This window comes from Megalobrama amblycephala, linkage group LG6 (assembly GCF_018812025.1).
Source record: "Megalobrama amblycephala isolate DHTTF-2021 linkage group LG6, ASM1881202v1, whole genome shotgun sequence".
Taxonomy (NCBI): Eukaryota; Metazoa; Chordata; class Actinopteri; order Cypriniformes; family Xenocyprididae; genus Megalobrama; species Megalobrama amblycephala.
In genome coordinates this window covers 37,980,509-38,004,763 of record NC_063049.1, presented here as the reverse complement: position 1 = coordinate 38,004,763, position 24,255 = coordinate 37,980,509, and the positions used below count along the sequence as shown (strand labels likewise).

Below are 24,255 nucleotides of genomic sequence, written 5' to 3'. Positions count from 1 at the left end.
CTCAGTTCTTGGTTCGTTCTTGTCTTTATTTTATGTGGTTGTGTTAGTTTTCTTCTGTGATCTCTTGTGTGCCTCACTGTGGATTAATAAAGAAATGTTTGTTTGGATTCTCCTGCGTCATGCGATTACTACAGCCACAGAATGTGACAAAGCTAAGCGTTAGATGATGGCAAAGGTAATCTAAATGTAAAAATTAGGTAAATGAGCATGCACAATTAAATATACAACACTGGCCAAAATATATCAAATATTATCTGATACTGATAAAAACTCTAATATTCACCAATATGGTACTATGCATCCTAAAACATCTTCATTAAAAGTTTAACAAATTAAGGATTTTAAGTCATGTAGTATAACCAAGGAGACCTGGGGAGAGTTATATCCATTAGCATTCCCATTAATCTCAATTGTCAATCACGTCACAGTCGAACTGCACGCAAATGACATCGTGACATTGTTGATTGGCTGATGGCAGCACAACAACACACACAGTCCCACGGCCTTCATATGCTGAAGCAGTGACGTCAAAGGCAGCAGTCGTGGAAAAGTACAGGTCAATTTTGCATTTTTAAAAGCCTCCAAAAAGAATCAGGCACTGGTAACATCTACTATAATAAAATGATATATTAGCACTTTATATGTTACAGTTATTTCATCAGAATATGCTGCTTTTCAGAAGTAGATGGTGTAGTTACAGTGTCTACCAGCAGGGGCTAGTGGGGTAAAAGCAACATGCAAGAAAGCCATTTTGTGGTCATATGACAGGAAAACCAGGAAATGATATCACACAGGCCCTAATGACTGTGTGGCGAGGTCTTATATCAACTTATTGGATATTTTGATCTATTTATGGTATTGCAATGTTAGTTTAGGCTCTTATATGTCAAATGACTCCAAATAGGCCTATTGATTTAACCTTGTAGAAAACAATATAAACATTTTTCCAAAGTGCATGAAGCCAACACAAATACAAAAAGTGCATTTCTAAAAACTTGGCGAATACATTTAAAAGTAGATTTTGCATTTAAAAATGCTTTCTCCTTTTCATCATCTCAGACATGCTTATTTATCATTGAGCCTTATGCAGTTATTAAAATAACATCAGATACGCCAAAGATATATGCCTAAGCCATGTGTTGTATTTCTGAGCCTCATGATAGATGAGTAAACAGTTTGGATTGTTTGTATTTTATTTGATGGGCCAGTTAAGAGTAACTCAAACATTACTCAGGCTCTGATGTCAGATTTATCCCCATATTAGTGTTTCTTTGAAAGTTTTACGCACAGTATATGCTCCATCTGTGTCCGATCACAGAGCCTGGATGATTTCGGGATTACCTGAAAGAACTGGGATCTGTTTTCATATGAGTAATGTTGACTTTATGTAAAATTTCCTACATTTGAGTGCACTTTTACATTAATCTATACAACGTTTTACCACTTTTAGCCCAGTGCTACATATTTTTATTAGTGTATGTTGACAATATATTTTTATTTTTTCTTTCATTTTAATTATGATAATTTGACAGGATATAATTGTATTTGGACTAGTATTTCTCCTTGTCCTAGTTTTCATATTTTTACCTTATTAGGACACTCCAGTCTCTCTTTCCACTGCACCATTTTTATGTGACATGTCTTGATTTTATAGGCCTTTTTGTATATTTTTTATTTCTTGGTTGATTCAGTTTGTCAGTGAATTTGTCACGTATTAACAATGCATCTTATCTCTGCATTTGCATCATATCTCTATATTTGTTATCTTATCTTATTTCAGTGACCCCTGATGCACCTTGGGTTCGCAGCGTTGTACTTTGGTTTGTGTTGTAAACTTTTATTTTTTTTTAGAACTGTACATAGAGTCTACCTTACTGACCAAAAGAAGAAATATGCTGTTTTACCCAAACTTTTCAAGACCCTACAAATCAAAACTTGAGTTTTGTGGCTTTTAGTCCACGTGTTTTCACTTTGAAAATTTTTAGACATAACGTGATGAAACTAAAGCCTATTGGCTGTTTAAAACGATGACACAAGCCCTTTCAAATGTCCTATCTCATATTTCCTGTGTCAATAAGAAGATCAGAAAACTGAATTAAATGGGGTCTTAAAACAGGTTTATTTTTTTTAATCTCTGGACCTACACTCTTAAAAATAAAGGTTCCAAAAGCAGCTTTATTTTAAGGTGACTTATTACACATTACTACTTGTACTTACTATGTAATAACAGTAAATTATGCATAATTACAGGTAACTAACCCTAAACCAAACCCTAACCCTAACTGTAACTCTATAGTAAGTACTTGTAGTTAAAGGTGATAAAGAGGATATTTTCGTCGACTGAGAAACCAAAGACTGTTACTGAGTTTTTGAAATGAGCGCATGCGTAAGAACAACCCCCCCTCCTTTCGAGGGAACGCCTCCCAAAACTCAAGTATTGGAAAACGAGTGTTTACCACCGGCATTCGCTGTGTCGTGTTAGTGGATTCATTATGTCGGACTCACCGCAGGTAACTCATAATCTGCAGTTGTTATTCCTGTCTCCTGACAAAAACATTGCATGCGGCGCCTGTGGAGTGTGGAAAGTTACTGGAGTGCGCAGCCACGCTCGTCTCTCACAAGGAACGTCATGGCAGTGATTGACAAGCCAGAGGGCCAATCCGCGCACGTCTCTCACAAGGAATGTCACGGCAGTGATTGACAAGCCAGAGGGCCAATCGTTTACACGATGATCGTGTAAACGATTGGCTGATGTTTTTAAGGCCCTACCTCGTGCACAGATGATGTATATTAATATTATTCCTTTCAGTGCACCTAATAAATAGTCTTTTATCAGTTAGTAAAGACAGTTTCAAGTAATATTGCAAAAATGTATAAAACAAAACATCCTCTTTAGCACCTTTAATTCAGTGTTTCTCAAACTTTTTCTGCCATTCCCCACTTTGGAGGTAGGGAAGGGTTCCGAGCCCCACCTGTCTCCAATCGCCCCAACAAAATGTTAATAAACTAGGCTTTAAGTTTAACTGTTAAAATGTTTTAACTTATTTTATTAACATTACATTTTAAAACATTACATTAAAAACTTTGAAATAGAGAAAATAAAAGTGCAGTTATATTATCACTTTGCATTTTATTTATTATATACAAATTATAAATTAAATATTATTTGAGGTTTTTTTTACGCGACCATTATTTTAGAACGTTTCCGCTTATTGTTTCCATGGCGACGCGTCATACACCGCAGCCACAATAACACTGTATGACAGATGTAACGTTAACGCTTTTATTTCGTTTCTCCTTTTTTATTCAAAATATTCAAAAACTTGCTTACCATGTCATCAACTATCTGATATTCCGATTCTCAAATATGTAGAATTGAGTGTGTTTTGTCGTTTAAAATCTTTAATAAATGATCTTGATTTATAACGCGAGATAGGCGCAGCCATGTTTGTTTAAGTAGCTGTTCAGCAACAGCAAGCCCTGTCAGTCGGATTTATAGGACGTGAATTCATCAATTTCTCCCGAAATTCATGTAAGTAAGTGGCCGGTGATCTGGGAGAAAAATAGAGTAAACTTTGTAGTTACTTATTCTATGTGTGTCTGATATGAATAAAACACGTCGGCAAATTATATTTGAATTGATTGTTACTGCTGCTTCCATAGACATCAGTATGTACTTTACAAACTCTAAATGTATTGTTTTACTAGTACTTATGTATATTTAAATGTCTGACACCTAAAATAAACATTATGTGGTTGAAAACACTGCATAGTTGTGATAAATGAGAAGTGCTGAGCGCGCGTCCGTCTCTGGCTCAGCGCCAACCAAAGCGCGCGAAAGCACAGTTTGAATCTGGCAGTTAAGTGACGTCACTGAACGTTCTAAATCCCATATTTGGGACCGTGCTCTCAGGGGCACATAAATAAAAATCCCATATGTGGGACAGGACTCAAAAGGTTGAAAGAGATGGGCACAAAAATGACCAAATTTCCTCTCGTTTGTCGCGCCCCACCTGTCATGTCTCCCACACATTGAGAAACGCCGAGTTAATTAATATTACTCAGTACTTATTTGAGGAAGTACAATCTAACTGTATCACCTTAAAATATAGTGTAACCATATTTTTTTATTAGTGTGATGAAAATTTTTATATTCTAAAAGAACCCTTTTCCACTATAAAGAACCTTTTTTGCAATGGAAAGATTCTGTGAATGTTGAAGGTCCTTCATGGAACCATCAATGCAAATAAAGAACCTTTATTTTTAAAAGTGTTTTAAGAGTGCACAGATGTAGCTAATAAACCTTACAATAAAATATATCTTTCATAAAGTCATGCATTAAGCTCAAATAACCTTTATCTAATGCTACATATTTTGAACAGTTGACAGGCCGCGAAATGTACGTGTTATTTTTAAAGATGGTTTTAATGATCCAGAGAACATACTGTAGTACCACTTGCCAGATATGTTTCTTTTTTCTCTTTTTGATGCGTCTGTATCCATGCCGTTAGTCTCTGAGATTGACATCCTCGCTCTTGAATATCATATTAGTGTTTGTAACCATTCCAGGTGATTGTCTGCCCCGCTCCGGCTAAAGAGCCAAGTTTCTTTTGAATAAAGCACGAGAGACTCCCCTGAAGAGCTCGTATCTTTCTTCTTTTTTTTTCTTCTTATCATTTTATTTCTCCCTGAGGTCCACTTATAATTTTAGTGCAGTTTTGCAGTGCCAAAAACAGTCAGTATTTAGTTTTCCATGACAATTTTCCATTCTATCCCTGACCCTGACGATGTCCTAACCAGTCCGTGATGCAACAAGCTTCAAATCAGTTTGTCTTTCCACGTGGAGATAACATTTCTCAATACAAATCACTGTTGTTGAGATAAAAATTTATATGTTTTATGTGTTCAGACGTATTCATCTGAAAGTTGTCGGAGCTCACAATAAGCCGTTTTGTCATCTTAAGAAGTTATTTTGAGTTTACAAGTTACAGTATATTTGCAAAAGATGAACGAAAATGTTTTAAGCGAAAAAACGCACACCTCGCTCTGCGTCGCATAACTTTGTCCACACATCACACTAAACACAAGCCAGATTGTGATATAATTACTGTTTCCTGACATGGGTCCAGCCCCTTTTTTGACCAGACCCTGTCCGCCAATGTTAATTTGCGTGCTCGACAGCTTTTCTGGAAGGGAGAGTGGCTGTAAGGGAGAGGAGGCAGGCATTGAGGAAGCGTTTTTGCGTGAGGGACAGAGAGATAAAAGCCACCGTGAAGAGTTCAACTCTGGTGCAGGGCGCCTGGCTCTCTCTAAGTTTAACGTTTGGTGTTTGCCTGAGCGTTTTCTGTGATGTGGCCTCCATGGCCTTTTGCACTGGGCCGTCAGTGAGAAAGAAAGAAAGAAAGAAGAGAGGGAGGCTGGATCGGGCAGAGTGCACACGGCAATGTGAGGAGCAGCTGGGGACAGTCTGACTGAAGCCTCTGCTCACACAATCCTTGAACTCGTGCTCTTAAATGGATGAGTATGTGACCATCAAAAGAAAGCTTCTCCATAGACCCATATTCAGGTAAGGGATTCAGCTGTGGCTTCCTGGTCGCTTCAGTTAAATGTTCATTTTTGTGATTGAATTTGTCAGGAAACTCTGTTTTGAAGTTGCAAAGTTTGTGTTGCGTACTTGTAACTTTAAAAAAGTTGGTTTGTGTGGTGCTTTAGCATTGTTTCTAGAGAGCCATGAGAAAAAATGGAGAACAAATTGAGAAATCTGCTTCTTTTTTAGATGTTTCTTGGGTTTCAACGGATTTCATCGGTGTCAGCAACGTCCTTAGATTTATCAATATACCAATCAAAAATGAGATATCTCAGTATGGACTCAAATATTTCTCATCATATTTCAATTTATTTGAGCTATCCATGTGAATTTTATAGCATTTTACTCTTTCTGTACAACAGCAATTGTTCCATTTAGCTTTATTTCTCTTAAAGAAATGCAGGAGAAACATCTGAGACCAAGCTGAAACTAACTGAGTTCTTTTGAGCAAACCTGTGAGCAAATAGTGCATCTAAAGTGTGACATTGATTCTCAGGGGCACTTTCAACCTTATCTGCTTTTGCTCTCTTATCAGCCACAGTGTGTTTCAAAGGAATGGGAGCAAAATACCCTTCGCCAAATGCCCCCGTCTAATGTGGTTACACAGTCATTAGAGGCAGAACATTAAGCTGTGGTTCATTGCGTTCCTCCGTTATTTCAAGCAGGTTGCTAATCGCTTTTTTGCATGTAAAATGGAAGCAGATGTGCAACAGGTTCTTTTGCATGCTTTTGCGTTCTTGAGGATTAGGAGATATTGGCTTTGTTCCAAACCTAGCAAGCTACCTGTGTACACAGGGTACTAACTGGTATGGGACCTCATAAGTGACTGAATTGGAACACTCTACACAGACAGCAACTACTGTACATGTGTCATACAAATAGCAGTTCTCACGTGAAGCTCAATTGATTTCAGCAGTGGTGGACAGTAAAGTATTTTTACTTTGTTGCTGTGCTTAAGTACATTTTTCAAGTATCTTTACTTTGAGTATTTTTTATTTTGGGAATCTTTTACTTTTACCTAACTACATTCCAAAGTACTTTTTATTCCACTACATTTCATAAAAACATGTCATTCCTTGTTATTTTGAACTGAAGAAATCCTCACCCGCTCCTAGACGTGAACAAGCTGATTCTTTTCAATTAACCTGTTAAATTGGTTCGCAAATCACACTGAATGATTCATTTGTGAATGGGATTGCATCTGTTTTTGAGTCAACAACTCACTGACTCAAATGATCCAGTCAGAGTGAGTTTCCAGTCAACAGTTCACTGAATTCACAAGTCTGGACAAGAACCAAGAACAGGAGATCCTCTGAGCTTAAGTGTGTGCCCGACTAATGGTGTGAAAAGTAAGTTACTAATGCCGAATTATTGTAAATGAAAATCATATTTAGGCCAGGACTGTCAGTTGTTCGTGAACTAGTGCTGACTACTTGACGATTCATAAGAATAAGAATTCATAGAGATGCTGGACTGAGCTGTAATCTATTTAAAGGCAGGAACACACCAAGCCGACGGTCGGCCGTCGGGCAGTTTTTGTTCGTCGGCCGACTAAGTTTTCTCAGTGTGTTCCGCACCGTCAGCTGAAGTTGGTCCTCGTCTGCTTTCTTCCGGCCGATTCGAAATGTTGGATCGGCCTTGGAGCTCGTCGGTCTGTCGGGCCATCTGATCATTTTGATTGGCTGTTCAGCTACTGCCGCCTGCTGGTACGGAAATGCTTTTCATCTCACGCAGGCGCAGAACTGACGTGCTACTTGGCCGTCGGCTGTTTAGCGTTGGTTTGGTGTGGCAGGGCAACTTTGGACCCAGACCCTGCCGACGTGAGCCAACCCCGCAGTCTGCTTTCGTCGCCAGTAGTTCGTCGGCGTCGGCTTGGTGTGTTCTGACCTTAAGCTCTATCACCCCCCCCAATCCTATTTTATGCAGTACACTCTAAAAAATGCTGGGTTAAAAACAACCCAAGTTGGGTTAAAAATGGACAAACCCAGCAATTGGGTTGTTTTAACCCAGCGGTAGGGTTAAATGTTTGCCCAACCTGCCGGGTAGTTTTATTTAACTCAACTATTGTTTAAAAATTACTGTGTTGCTTAATTAAAATTAACCCAAAGTATGTTGGAAATGAACATTTATTAATGTTCAATGAGTAATAATTAAACAATAAACATTTATTAAATTGCTTATTAATAAATGTTCACCTTTTGACTATTATTGTTGCCTCTAATTGCATCTGGTTTTTAATTTTAAAAATCAACCAGCTATTTTGGGTTCATTTTAAGCCAGCCATATAGTAATTTTTAAACAATAGTTGGTTTAAATAAAACTGCCCAGCATGTTGGGCAAACATTTAATTAACCAATCGCTGGGTTTGTCCATTTTCAATCCAGCATTTTTGTAGGATGGAGTATGTAAAATTGCAAAATAAATACATTAATCAATCAGTACTTTTTACTTTTAATAATTAAGTACTTTTGAATATAAGTACTTAAAACTTTTATTGGAGTAATATTTTATTAGGGTATCTGTACTTTTACTCAAGTACTTGATTTGTGTACTTCGTCCACCACTGGATTTCAGTACAGTTTGGTGTTAACATGTTGCTAAAGCTAATGATTTGGTACTCTTATATGCATAAAAATGCAATACTTTAAAATATTATTTATAGATCATTTTTGTTATTTAATGAATTATACATATGTTTATATTTAGCTTTTTTCCTGCTTTGTTCTCCATCTTGAATCTTTACTGAACTTGTTGCAGTGCATTATGGACTGCCTTCTACATGCAGTGATGCCTTTAGAATTTGGCCGGAAGTTATCTTAAAACTTTTTGTGTCAGAAGTATGCCAACGATGCCTATTATGATGCATGTAGTATTTATTAATATTTTGAATTGGCTTTTAATTTTGTATTTTCAGTTTTCATTTAAATTTTAGTTTAGGTTTTAATATTTTGTGTGTTTTACTATATATATATATATTTTTTTTTTATATTTATGTTTAGCTTTGATTTATTTTTATTTCAATTTTAGTTTTAGCAGTTTTAATACTTCAACTTATTTCAGTTAGTTCCAAGACAACATTTCTCATTTTTAAGTTTTTCATCTAATGTTTCCATTTTATTTTATTTCAACTTTTTCATTTACCCAAAATGAACTTAAAGGTGCCATCGAATTGAAAATTGAATTTACCTTGGCATAGTTGAATAACAAGAGTTCAGTACATGGAAATGACATACAGTGAGTCTCAAACTCCATTGTTTCCTCCTTCTTAAATCTCATTTGTTTAAAAGACCTCAGAAGAACAGGCGAATCTCAACATAACACCGACTGTTACCGAAACAGTCGGGGTGTACGCCCCCAATATTTGCATATGCCAGCCCATGATCAAGGCATTAGACAAGCCAGTATTAACATCTGGATCTGTGCACAGCTGAATCATCAGACTAGGTAAGCAAGCAAGAACAATAGCGATAAATGGCAGATGGAGCGATAATAACTGACATGATCCATGATAACATGATATTTTTAGTGATATTTGTGAATTGTCTTTCTAAATGTTTCGTTAGCACGTTGCTAATGTACTGTTAAATGTGGTTAAAGTTACCATCATTTCTTACTGTATTCACAGAGACAAGAGTCGTCACTATTTTCATTATTAAACACTTGCAGTCTGTATAATTCATAAACACAACTTCATTCTTTATAAATCTCTCCAACAGTGTAGCATTAGCCGTTAGCCACGGAGCACAGCCTCAAACTCATTCACAATCAATGTAAACATCCAAATAAACACTGTACTTACGCGATTAGACATGCTGCATGACGAACACTTTGTAAAGATCCATTTTGAGGGTTATATTAGCTGTGTGAACTTTGTTTATGCAATGATAGAGGCGAGAGCTTGGGAGGGGCGGAGAGTGCGCGATTTAAAGGGGCCGCAGCCTGAATCTGCGCATTTCTAATTATGCCCCAAAATAGGCAGTTAAAAAAATTAATTTAAAAAAATCTATGGGGTATTTTGAGCTGCAACTTCACAGACACATTCAGGGAACACCTTAGACTTATATTACATCTTGTAAAAAAACGTTCGATGGCACCTTTAATAGTTTTTGTTAATGATAACAACATATGTATGCTACTATGTAGCAGCTCACCAGGTTTTGTAACAGAGCTGTACTGAGTTTGCAGTGGTTGTATGAGGGACTTTCTGAGTTCTTGGCTTTTCACTTATCCTGGGATATATTTTTGTGTGTGACTCTTGTTCTCTCTTGGGGGTTTCATGGTATGTTTTGTACCCCTGATGTTCCCCTTGAGGATCCTCTCCTGCTAACTTCAATATCAGCTGTGAGGCCTGCATGGCAATAACAGATTTGAAACTTGCAGGCAAGGCTCTTTAAATTAGGCTTTCTCTACCATTTGTTTGCAATGAGTAACATCCCATTGGGCAGTTTGACATGACATCTGTAGTCCATCACATGGACCGCTTTGATGAACTGACGTTTACTACGAGGACCAAACAGACAAAATGAATCAGCGTGATTCAACCAACCATCATCTCTTTTGTTTCCTTTCTCTGCTGAATTTGCGTATTGGTCCTGACTGGGTTATGCTTATTATGGTAGCTTTGTATTATGAATAGACAATAAATTGTTGTATCTCCTTCACGAGACCTTCATTATCTTTTTATGGCGCTTATTCAGTCTTATCTTTGCGAATATGCAAGAAGAGTGTCTTGGGAAGAATGAAGGGATCTGTCTTAGAGACTGAAAGCTAAATTAGTAAAGTATTAAACAGAACCTATCAGGTTGCATTTTTGCAGATACTATCGTAATGTCAAGGGAAAACAATGGAGCACTGCACATTTTTCAGAGCTGACATCTTACTCTTGCAAGGTAATAGAAGTTCATAACAAAGCACAGAGGATGTCAATTGAATTAACTCACATTTGATATTGCCTCAGCCTCAGTTAGCTAGTGAAAAAATCACCTATAAGAGCAAATATTTTACCCTGCCTGTATAGTTGGAGTGTAGGACTGTATAGCCTGTATGGTATGGCTTTGAATACAGAAGATCATGAGTGATTTTGGTTATGTAACCTGCATAAAATTTGTTTGTAACACAAAACAGCTGTTCGTCTGCTTGAGAGGGGGCACACGTTATATAACCTTCATATAAAAATATGCTGAGGAAATATTTTCTGAAATGTATTACAGGTCTACTTATATATTTGCAAAATAAACATTTTGGGGTCAGTAAGATTTTGTTTTGTTGTTTTGAAAGAAATTAATGCTTTTATTTAGAGAGGATGCGTTAAACTAGTCAAAAGTGACAGCAAAGGCATTTATAATAAAAAAAGATCTCAAATGAATGATGTTCTTTTGAACTTTCTATTCATCAAAGAATCCTGAAAAAATGTATCATGGTTAATATTGATGATAAGAAGCAAATCAAAATATTACAATGATTTCTGAAGGATCATGTGACCCTGAAGACTGGAGTAATGATGCTGAAAACATCACAGGAATAAATTACATTTTAAAAAATACAAAAATAGAAAAAAGTTAATGTTTTTAATAAATAAAAAGCTAATATTTCCCAATATTACTGTATTTTTTTATCAACTAAATGCAACCTTGGTGACCATAAGAGACTTTCAAGAGACTGTCAAAAGCATTAAAAATCTTACAAACCCCAAACTTTTGAATGGTAGTGTATTAATATAAATATGAAAAATAGCAACTCTGTGGAATGCAGTTGATGAATACAAACATTCAGTTTACCTTGAAGCCAAACTGTGCAGAATGTATGAGCTGAGGAGTAGATTTTTACTCTCATAAATTATGTACACTTGTTGCCTGAAACCAATGCCTGTCAATCAGCCTAATAGGCCTCGGTAGCTTTTTTTTTTTTTTTTTTTTAAATCAACACTGTCTTTGCAAGGAGTAATTATATATGTTGAGATCCTTTGAGCTTTTCATATGTGTAAGAATGTAATTTGTCCTATGAGACTTGGATCCAATCTGTATCACAAGACTCGTCACTAATAAGGGTTGCATACCAGAATCAGTCCTCTATAATCTGTGTTTTGAGAACATACGGTACGGTATCTGATGTCTGTCGCTATGGAATAAGTCAGCACATATCTCAAGAAAAAACTCTGGCCCATAGTTCCTCATCAAAGCCAGCAACATTTAGGAAGTTAATGAAAAATATGAATACAGTCATAACCTTGCCTTATTTACTCTTAGGCACATATTACATTTCACTCTACTGGGAGATTCAGCTTTCAAACCACTGACCTCACAAACACATCCCCTGACATTTCTGGCTTGTTTCTAATAGAAAATTAGGCTTTTTTTTTTTTTTTTTTTTTAGAGTAGAGAACAGTGCATACTAAAGCAATTTGATAGATGACACAAACCCTCAGTAAATAGTTACTATTGGGTGGTATTTGATCAATCACCGATCTTGTGTTTAAAGGAGTATGACACGACAATACATTTAGAATGATTGTGTTACTGCTATTTCACCCTGCTCATCATATTAATACGCTGTCTGATTAGTTTAGCTTTCATGTGTAAATAGTGAGGAGTTTGTGCATTAATTGGTCAAATAAATCAAAGGCACAGTGACTGTCTCATTCATTTACCAGATTAATCCATCAGTTTATAATTTGATGACATGATATTACATAAGAATAAATCGATGGAAATAAGCCTCTGTTTTTTTTTAATGTTTTATCCTGAAAGGTTGTTTGTAGTGTGTATTTTCAGGGACAGTATAAGTATGGACACTTGTAGAGTAATGAATGGGAGAAAATGCAACACTCTCGTCTGTCAGTTAGAAGAGCCAATAGCCTGTTAGTGCCAATAGAGAAATACAGTTGCACGATTTGATAACGAAGCAAAGTGGTGTCAGATTCTATTGCTAATTTGAAGTATGTTATTGAAACGTAATCTGTTTTGGAGATTTTGAAATAGACTCGAGCTGTACTAGCATGACAGGAATATATCTTCCAATAATGTGTCCACCCAGCTAACAGGGAACATTCTCAACTTTGGCTAATGTTCTGGCAAGGATATGAACAAACAGTATTCCAGTAAAGTTAATAGAACGTTTGTTCAAAGTTATCTGGTCCTTAATAATGTTCTCAAAAGATTAGCACAAATGCATTATTTTTGAACATTCAGAAATAATGTTTTCATAACTTGAAGGTTTAATTCTCTTCAGAATTAAAATTACCTGATAATTTACTCACCCAAGATATTTATCTTTCTTTCTTCAGTTGAAAAGAAATTAAGGTTTTTGAGGAAAACTTTGCAGGATTCTTCTCCATATAGTGGACTTCACTGGAGTTCAATGGGTTGAAGGTCCAAATTGCAGTTTCAATGCAGCTTCAAAGAGCTCTACACGATCCCAGCCGAGGAATAAGGGTCTTATCTAGAGAAACGATAGGCCATTTTCTAAAGAAATAAAAAAAAATATATATACTTTTTAACCACAAATGCTCGTCTTGCACTGCTCTGCGATCCGCCATGCATTACATACTGTAATCACGTTGGAAAGGTCACGCGTGATGTAGGCAGAAGTACCGAGCAAGTGTTTACAAAGGGAATGTGCAAAGACAAAGTCAAACGGCAAGTCAAACGGCCTTTACAAAAAGAAATGGTAAAAGAACAATGTCGGACGATTTTGAAATTGGAGGAGAAAATGAGATGGAGTTTTTCGCCCTACTGCGGTACTTCCGCCAGTGCAAGCTGAGCATTTGTGGTTAAAAGTATATAATTTTTTTCTTTTTTTAGAAAATGGCCAATCGTTTATCTAGATAAGACCCTTATTCCTCGGCTGGGATTGTGTAGAGTCCTTTGAAGCTGCATTGAAACTGAATTTTGGACCTTCAACCCATTGATTGCCATTGAAGTCCACTATGTGGAGAAAAATCCTGGAATGTTTTCCTCAAAAACAATCATTTCTTAATTCGACTGAAGAAAGAAAGACATAAACATCTTGGATGGCATGAGGGTGATTAAATTATCAGGAAATTTTAATTCTGAAGTGAACTAATCCTTTAAGAAGAACATTATTATAAGAACATATTTTTGTTAGCTTGTCAAGATGACTTGCTATAAAGGACTGTGGTACTGTGTGTTCTGTATATATTAATTTAACATTCAGATAAATCATTTCATCAGTAGGATTTGCATTACCATATGCAGAAGTCTTTAATAGAGATATGCACATCTTGTTAGTTTGGGTGTGCTTGTGGTAAATGAACAATTCAGGGGCTGGTGTTGCACCACCCACATCCTTCAACTCTGAATAATAACTTGTTGCTGAGGTTTTTCCCTTTCTACTAAGATGCCTTCAACTGTTTTTTTTGTTTTGTTTTTTTCAACAGTACTATAGATGTGTCCTTCACTGCCTATGATATCCCTCAATTCTTTATGTGTAGTCGATTGAATTGAATAAAAATGCTTTCAGAAGGAGCTGTTGAAAGGAGCAAATACTATATATTTGCTCGGTTTTCTCTAAAGCTCACTTGCATTTCTTCTGGATCATTTGACTTGATGTTATGGTGCTTTTGGAAGCCAGTCGGAAGAGCTCTGCTGGTGGCGGATGTAATGGAAGCTTGTTTACACAGAAATGAAACAAGACGGGTGAATTTAGGTGTTGTTATTGTTCAAGTGACTATAGGGGTGTCTACCTCCGTGACCTTGTTCCTATGTTGAATAGATGAGTGTTAAATTCACTGAACATTATGAACACAGAAGAAAGTATTGATAAACCAGATATTAGACCAGGACGATTATTAGACTGACAAACCATTCCTGCTTAACCAATTATCAGAGAAGTGTGTTCCCCCTTTTATTAATTCCCAAATCTATCACCATCCCTTTTCTGTTTTCAAATATTATTGAGTGAATTTTGGGTATATATTGTGTAAAATAAATTGTCCATAAAGTATTTGGGCACTTAGGTCACATTTAAAAAAGTCATTGCATTAGAAAATAAACATAAATCTAAATATCACCCATTTTTTGGATGACTTTTAACCAGTTATTTTTAATCCACTAAAATTATCAAGGTGAATTTTGGTTGACCTTGGTTATTTTGGTTATTTTTCTTTAAAATGCCACTTGGTTTGATTTTGATTATTATTATTATTTATTTTTTATTTTTTTTGCATGCAATGCCTTTCAGGCATATTTATCTCTGACATAAGTGTCCAAATGCTATTTGGTGCAACTGTAGATCAGTATTATATCAGAAACCTCTTTTTTTCTAGATATTAGCATCAGTGTTATCAATTGGAAATCTCATCTTAAAGCCCATCTCATACTAAATCTGAACTGAATGCACACTTTTTACAGCTCACTGTAGTTCCGCTGGAGCTGCTCTCATTTATGTGAGTCAAATGACTTCTAAAAGCATTCAAAAGCATTCAGTTAATTAATGTTTGAAGATTAAATCGCACCTCAATATGTACCATTTATTGAAGAACATTGCATCAGTTGTGATAAGACTTTCTGTTGTGTTAATGGAAATCGCCGTCCTTGACAGTAGTAACCAGATTACATACGTTATACGCTGTAATTGTAAGAATAGAAAAGACCTTGGCATCAGGTATATTGTATAAGCAGGACAATTCAAGAGTCACATCTGTTAGTAAAGACGGTTGTAAATCCCAAACATTTTGTGATTGTAACCTTAGTTGATGAAGAGTCTTTGTTGCCAATGGCTCCAGCGTTCGATAGAAGAGCAGACTGATCTGACTGATAATCACAAAATGAACTTAACTGACAAAGTCCTAATAGGGAAGTCAGGGACTCCAGTGTGATTCTCTGCCTGATTATCTTGTGATTGCCACTTTAAATTCCCTTTTGAGGAAAAGAAGTTTTGCTGCAAGTGTCTATAATTTACTCAGGGCCCATGTGAGGCCCGTGAGAGACTTTGGTCTCTTTTATGAATTCATTTTTAAGTAGGGCTCTTTATTTGAATCAGATTCATTCCAATTAATCACATATCAGTGTTTGCTGTAAATTAAGATAATTCAAGGATTATAATATTACATTATTGTGGCAGACAGTGTCTTATCCTGAACGTGTCCTGCTGTAGCATCTTTTTTTGTTTTGTTATTTTTGTAATGATTAAAGGGGTCATGATTTTTCAATCTTAAAAACATCAATTAAAAACAATTAAAACATCCTGAAAGTTTCATAGCTTAAAATGTCCTCCATTATAAACAAAGCATTTGTTTAATCAAGCTTGAAAAACAGCTCGTTTTGATATTGGGTGACCTGTGATGTCACACGGGGAAATGCATTTGCATATGCCTTCCTACAGAGCAAGACATCGACAAATAGTTATACATCATCACACCATAGACCCCGCCCAATGGCATTCAGTCACTTAACGGCTGATTTTTGCCTACACTTGATATGAGTGTCACATCAAAAGCAAATAGAATCCATTATAATCACTGATACTGTCTACACTGGAAACAGTACACAGCTTCTGACATATTCCATGCACTTGAGTTTGTCGACAAGCCAAATGGAAGAGTGAAAGAACATTCGCTTTGACGGGTCTAGTTTAAACAGCTCGTTTGCATCTCTGTACAGACTTAAGAAGGATCCCAGCATCAGAATCCTCTGATCCTCTGGGCGGTGCCAAAACGGAATGTGGATGGCTTATTTTAATGGCATTTCAAAGGATTAAATGTTTGTTCAGAGCATTTTGTTTTGTCAGCGAGGCATAGTGTAATGGAGAGTTTGCAAAGAAACCTTTGTTGACAGATGAAGCAGCCCAACTGTATTGGATTTGACAGCAGCTGCATCACAAAACGTATTTGCATGCAATAGCGAGAGGGAGTTGATACTGTTTCCTATGTGGCCATTTACTGACGAGCCTTTAAAGAGCCGCCCCTTAAAAACAGATCAGAATGACGGATGAAAATAATTGTTTTTCCACAAATATATTGTTTTTTAGTTTTTTTTTTTGGTGGAAAAAACTTTATTAGGGCCCAGGCACCGATGGTGTGAGGACCCTATTGTAATTGCTCGGCTAGTTATTCTTCTTAGGGCCTAAACATGCTCAAACTCATGAAACTTTGCACACGCGTCATAAGTGGCGAAAATTTACATCTGATATGGGTTTCAGAATTAGGTGTGGCAAAATGGCTCGATAGCGCCACCTACAAAATTTCAATTAAGCACCCTCCCACACAGCAAAAGAATTCCACGGTGGATCGGCCGCGGAGGTATCGCGGCTTCCGGACCGTATCCGCGAACGGACCCGTATCGGTGTCTACTTGCGTGCAGTGACAGATCCGCGGCAGGTCCGTTTGGGACACGCAAATTGATACAACGTTACTGTAAAGGTGTGTGCGCGTCCACGGATCCAACATGGGTCCGCTCAGGATCCGCTGATTGACAGTAGAATTTACGGCGCCGCCCGGAGGCAGAGCTGATCCTCTGGGCGGTGCCAAAACGAATGTGACAGTCACGCGGGTTTGGCAACTTGAATGCGGATCCGCCTAGGAGTCTCCTGCTGTGTGGACTTCATGCTATGTTTCACGTACTGTTATGAAATTCGGTAGACAGATGTAACAGCCCAATACCTACAAAAAAGTCCTGGTGCAAAATCTGTAAACCCAACAGGAAGTGAGATATTTTGGAATTTTTGCCATTTCCACATGTTGTACTTTAACAAACTTTGATCAGATCAACATCATATTTGGTCAGTCTAATCTAAAGGCCTTACGTTAAATTGCGAAGATCTTGATTCTAGAGGTTTCGCTGAAGGGCGTGTCCGTGACGGCCTGACAAAGTTCGATGTTTCGCCATGAAAAAGGAACTTGTTGTTACTCGGGTATACAATGTTGGATCTGTCCCAAACTTCATATGTTTTATTAGAGTCCTGGCCTGAAGACATCTTCATGACAATATTCAGTTACAGTCATAGCGCCACCTCCTGGCAACAGGAAATGGCATGTTTTACACTGTGATTAACTCCTCATAGAGATTTAACCAGAACAACATCATATTTGGTCAGTCTAATCTTAAGGCTTTAGCGATGTTACATTGCAAAGATCTTGTAGATCATGCTTTACACTGTAATTCACTCCCTGAAACACATTTAAATATGCCGCAAAGTACCAAATATGCTAGAAGCACATTAAATCATGCAATACTTGACTAAGTGCTAAAGTATGCGATTAATGCCAAGAAACAGGAAGTTGTTTTTACTCAGGCATTCAATGTCTGATCTGCTCCAAACTTCACATGTTTGATAATGGTCCTGGCCTAAAGACACTACAAGGCAATATTCAGTTACAGTCAAAGTGCCACCTGTTGGCAAGACCTGGTGAGCCCAGTTTCGAGGGCCCTTTCATTCCTGCTTGCAGCTTTAATTAATATTATAAGCGAACCTAATGGAAAAAAAAATCCATGTCATGACTCCTTTAATGGCACTACATTTTTTTGTTACATTTCTTGAACATCAGGTAAAGTCATCCACATCCCCTAAGGGGTGGGATTTACATTGCTTGTGGAGGATAAGCATAGGGAGATGTTTAACAGAGATAGAGTCTTAGCCAGTAAATCACTGCCCTCCGTGCTGCCAAAACACACCTATACTGACGTTACTTGCATTTAGAGCTTCAGCTTAACTGCTTCAAATGGCTTCAAAAGTTTACAACCCAGTGTAAACCAACCTGTCCTGCAGGCATTAAGATGTGGCCTCAGTACTTGAAGCACTGGAGAAACTGAGGCTTGTGAAGAATGGGATGTTTGTTTAATCAGAGCTCCACTTGGCTCTAGGAATTGTTCTCTGGCACCGCAGATCACTGCAGACTGCTTGTGTCAACCTGGGTTTAGCACGTCACCAGAGGGGCTGAGGTCCTCTAGTCAAATCCATGCATGCAAAATCTTGAAGGGATTATGGTCCTGTGAGGCCGATGGGCACTATGTCTCTTCGCTGGCCCTCTCTTGTAGAAACTGTCTACAAAAAGTGTTATATACTGTATAATATAAGTGTTTTATATAATAATAATAATAAGTATTGTACAATATAGGTACAGTATGTGAGTGACTGATGTATGGATGTATTTTTCTTGTAAAGAGAACTTGAGGTTTGGTAAACCAAAAATAAAAAAAATAATAATATATAATGTATTTTTTATAATGTAATTTTGTAATGATGCATAATGACATGATGTATGGATGTTGTATTTTTTTTGTAAAGAGAATTTGAGTTTTGGTTAACTAAAGATATAAATAATTTTAATTATTATTAGTAGTATTATTATTCATGTTCACCTTTCATTTGTATGCTATAAGTGAGCCCTTATTCAAGTGCATGACTAGGTCAGTATTTAATTGACCAGTATCTCTAGGTTAATTAAAAAAATATATACAGATGCATGATGACAGTTCACCTTTCTCCAAGTCTTTGCCTGTGTTCACAATCTGTCTATAAATACATTTGGTAAGCAGTGTTGGCGTCAAGGGAGGACAATTTGTGACAATATTTTCCCTGTTGCCGAGGGACTTTTTTGGAACCAAAAAGTTAGCGGCAGGATATCTGTGAAATCAGGGAACATGTCCATTTATTTGTCTGAATAAATGGGGCGGGAAACTGCTTATGTCCGATGCACGTTACACATGCGATTTTTTTTTTGTACTTAAAAGGAGCTGATTTGCCTCTCTGGACTCATCACACGCTCTTCCCCACCTCTCTAATTATTCTCAGGTCAGTGAGCAGTCCTATGGGTGCCATCTTGGTAGGGTGAGGAATGCAGAGCTGTCTGAGAGGCTGGCAGTGCGTCCTTTCTTTCTTTCCATCACGAGCCCTCGCCGGGTCCCTCGAGGGACCGTCAGTGACGGCAGCGGCTCTGAGTTTTGGACGTTTGCGTGTAATGGCACAGCAAGCTCATGGGAAAATGTTTGAGGTTGACCTTCCTCTGTATTTGTGTGACTGGGGCACGATGGCCTGCCGGCTGCCATTGCCAGCGTCTCACTGGGCCGCTGGTAGTGACGACGAGAAACATCCCCCTCGCTCTTTCTGCAGGGCATTCTCATGCACCCTAGGAGAACAAGCCAGCCTTGTAGTCCCTTTCAGGAACACTTCTTAAAAAACTCGTAGCAAACTTTCAGGGTTTGTTTTGTTTTGCAATTTCTAATCTGACCCGGGTGGATACACTGTGAGCTATGAAAAGCCTTGGTGGTTCTAGATTTGGAAAACTCAGAAAAGGGGTGGAGATGGATTCAACAGGGTCCCTGAGGAACATTCGGACTGGGTTGACGGAGCAGCATGTTACTCGATGGGCTGAAGAGTCCAGATGCAGCTAAAAGCAGATGACCCAGCTTGCTTTAGCGTGTTTTTGCTTCTGGGAGGCCTGCTATAGAGGTAAAGTGGTGCGTGTTTATTTTATCCATTTCCAGACAGGCTTCTTTTAGATGCTTGTTTTGATTTCCATACACTCGCAGTGGTCTGAAGACCCTACACTGGTACACTGTGTCAGGGGCCATGGCAAAGTCTCCAAAAATACAGTCAGTCTAAGTGCCTGTGCTCTGAAACCACTCGACAGGATGGTGTCTGTCAACCCGTCATACTTCATCTCGTGTGTTTTTCAGCTAAGCTTACAGTCATATTCACACAGCTCTTTGAAATGCTTGATTCTAATGGGTCAATAGCTTTGTTCTGTCAAATATTTCTGTTTAATGACCACCAAACCAGAGTGTTTGTGCCATTGCGCCTCGTAAGCCAGTCATATAATAGCCATGGTGCCTTTGTAAACATCACTTTCAGTATCCGTTTACTATAAAAATGGTTTAGGATTGTCACTAAATTGTCAGCAACTTCTTTTATAGAACAGCTATTTTATTGGTAGTATTATGTAGATACTATTATAGTATTTGTTAATATTTTGATTTAGTTTTATATTTTTATTGTTTTCTAGTCATTTTAATGTATATTTTATGTGCTTTTGTCATTTTATTAGTTTTTGTTTTTTAATATAATAATAATATTTTTAATATTGCTTTCATTTATTTTTATTTCAGGTTTTGTTTTAGTCATTTTAGTACTAACAGGACATTTTATCTAACATTTATTTTTCATTAATTTTACTTTTATTTTATTTTATATTTTAGCTTTATTTTATTTTATTTTATTTCAGCTTTATTTTATTTCAGCTTTATTTTAACCAACATTTTAAATAGTTTTAGTCAGCAAAAGCAACACTTCTTCATATGGCACTCCATAATAAATTTCATGTAAAAAAGTTATTTTATTTTATTAGAAGTTTATTTGTATTCTTAGCTGAAAGATGCATAAAAATGCATAGATTGTACATGGATTGTAGCACAAGCTAATTTGCATCTTATCTCCCTAGAAAGGCTATTCAGACAAACAAACAAACAAACACATAATTACACTATTAGTCATGTTAAACTTTTTTTTTTAAATACCAAAAGTAAATTTATGAGTGACTACATTGTTAAAATGCTGAAAATGAGCATTTTAACAATGATTATTGATTATTTGCAAAATAAACACCTTCAGAATGATGCAAGACCCCTCTGCTTTGTGTCCTGATCACCCTGTCAGTGTTTATTTTCCGATAATGACCAGATGACTGTGTTTTTATCATGTTTAAGGTGGTTTTGCGCACTTCACATTGTAGCCTAGTATACTTCTCTCTCTCTCTCTTTTTGTAGTATATAGAATTCATATTGTGCAAAATGTGCTAAATATCTGCACACAACGCTTCAATGACCTACTGCTTTTGATGAAATATGTAACAAAGCTCACTGCACTGAGTGCTGTATCCCATAATGCAATTAATTTAATTTGACCTTCCAGTGTTATAAATGATTAACTCTTGGCTCACATTCTGGAAAAGTTTTTTCACATACTAAAAGTAGGCAATATAAAGTATATTTTACACAGTTTTCAGTAAGTAGTGCACTAGCATTCTAAAATGTATACTTTGAATGCACTGCACATTACTTTGAATAAAAGTTGCTGGCAAATTTAATGTGTGCAATATTCAGAGGAGAAATTAGAGTAAACTGGCTCAGGTCATGTGTCATCTAAGCGAGGAGCGCATGTTGGAGGTTCTGCACTCTTGCTGTCCTCAATGTTAAACACACTCTTACAGGCTTCATGTGAATGCTGATAAGCACAACAGCTGTTGTGGGGGGAGCAGAGGGAGGGTGATGCACTCAAGGCTCTGCATCCCGTTACATTTGTGTCATATTAAATGTCATAGACAGAGGGGTTCAAACGCTTGACACCACAAATTTATTGTTGTTGTTGTTGTTTCTTTCTTCCACTGAAGCTCAAGATGCTTTTTGGAACTCAAATAATGCTGGATCACATGATCATCTCAGCATCAGAGCTGCTCTCATTTAAACAGAATCTCTCAATTACCAAGACATTCAGAAATTCAAATCATTTTTCCACTTCAGTTTTTACCAAAAAATCTAATTATCGTTCGTTTCATCCATCCATCCATCCATCCGCACATTATTGTTATTCTGCACGTTCGATCTATCTATCTATCTATCTATCTATCTATCTATCTATCTATCTATCTATCTATCTATCTATCTATCTATCTATCTATCTATCTATCTATCTATCTATCGTTCTATCGTTCTATCATTCTATTGTTCTATCATTCTATCTCTATCGTTTTATCTATCTACCGTTCATCCATCTATCTATCTATCTATCTATCTATCTATCTATCTATCTATCTATCTATCTATCTATCGTTTTAACTATTGTTTTATCTATCTACCATTCCATCCATCCATCCATCTGCACATTATTATTATTATTATTCTGCACGTCCTTTCATTCTATCATTCTATCTTTCTGTTGTTCTATCCATCCATTCATCCATCCATCCATCCATCCATCATTTAAAGCAAAATTATTGTATTCATTATTTTATTATTATGCAAAAAAAAATATTTAGAATCACTTTAAAATCATGATAAACATTCAATTGAGGTGTGTTCAAACATTTGTCTATGGTTGTTATCTTCATTTAAAGCTGTTTTAAATAAAGAATGGGGGGAAAAACAGTGTTTAGATGGGATGAAACCTGGAGAAAATATAGAGCTAGATTGTGATAAACTGTGAATCCCCTCCTGCTGCATTGCTGTGTGGTTATCATGGTTTGGAAAGTCCTCCCCTCTGGAGCCTGCAGAGCTTATGTGATAATTATACACACTGTGACATTTTGGGTGGGTGGGTGGGTTTGTGATTTATGCATGGTTACACACCCTCCTCCTCTCCATCAGACTTCATTACCCAGGTGCTCAAACTTGAGGGTCACTGCTGGGTGGTTGGAAACTCGGTTTACCATCAGGGAGGGAAGGACTGAGTATCACCCACAATGTTTCCAAAGTCCTTATCACTCTCCTGCCCTTTTCCTCTGCCACTCTCCACAAGTCAGATGGAGTCCATCTCACTCACGCTTTCATGCACTCCAGGTAAAAATAGGCCCTGATAGGTTGACATGTCACTCCAGAGCTGTTTGCCCTCAGCTACTTAACCAGAACCAGATTTTGTCTTCACTTATACTCGATAAACCTGCTAGAAACATCTGTAATCACAATACAAAATGTTAAATGTGTTTATCTATCTTTTTTAATGTAGATGTAAGCTTTACATGTTAGAATACTTTCTCCTATCCCAGCATAATAGAGTGGTGCAGGGATGACATACAAACCCGATTCCAAAAAAGTTGGGACACTGTACAAATTGTGAATAAAAACAGAATGCAATGATGTGGAAGTTTCAAATTTCAATATTTTATTCAGAATACAACATAGATGACATATCAAATGTTTAAACTGAGAAAATGTATCATTTTAAGGAAAAAATAAGTTGATTTTGAATTTCATGGCATCAACACATCTCAAAAAAGTTGGGACAAGGCCATGTTTACCACTGTGTGGCATCCCCTCTTCTTTTTATAACAGTCTGCAAACGTCTGGGGACTGAGGAGACAAGTTGCTCAAGTTTAGGAATAGGAATGTTGTCCCATTCTTGTCTAATACAGTTTCATCTTCCTCTTTATGATGCGGCAAATGTTTTCTATGGGTGAAAGATCTGGACTGCAGGCTGGCCATTTCAGTACCCGGATCCTTCTTCTACGCAGCCATGATGCTGTAATTGATGCAGTATGTGGTCTGTCATTGTCATGTTGGAAAATGCAAAGTCTTCCCTGAAAGAGACGATGTCTGGATGGGAACATATGTTGTTCTAGAACTTGGATATACCTTTCAGCATTGATGGTGCCTTTCCAGATGTGTAAGCTGCCCATGCCACACGCACTCATGCAACCCCATACCATCAGAGATGCAGGCTTCTGAACTGAGCGCTGATAACAACTTGGGTTGTCCTTGTCCTCTTTAGTCCAGATGACATGGCATCCCAGTTTTCCAAAAAGAACTTCAAATTTTGATTTGTCTGACCACAGAACAGTTTTCCACTTTGCCACAGTCCATTTTAAACGAGCCTTGGCCAAGAGAAAACACCTGCGCTTCTGGATCATGTTTAGATATGGTTTATGTTTTGACCTATAGAGTTTTAGTCGGCAACGGCGAATGGCACGGTGGATTGTGTTCACCGACAATGTTTTCTGGAAG

General features: G+C 37.2%; 1 protein-coding gene across 7 annotated transcripts in view; it reads left to right on the top strand.

Annotated features, from left to right (window-relative positions):
- The window catches only part of pde1a (phosphodiesterase 1A, calmodulin-dependent), a 133,605-nt gene that overhangs the window by 74,760 nt on the left and 34,590 nt on the right, over positions 1 to 24,255 (top strand). The window contains exon 1 of one of the 7 annotated variants that reach the window (XM_048194515.1): positions 5,187 to 5,566. The exons of the other annotated variants lie outside the window; for them this stretch is intronic. Coding sequence (XP_048050472.1) covers positions 5,514 to 5,566 — 53 coding nt within the window. The 5' untranslated portion in view covers positions 5,187 to 5,513. Of the gene's footprint in view, positions 1 to 5,186; positions 5,567 to 24,255 lie in introns of those variants that run through there. 7 annotated transcript variants of the gene reach the window in all.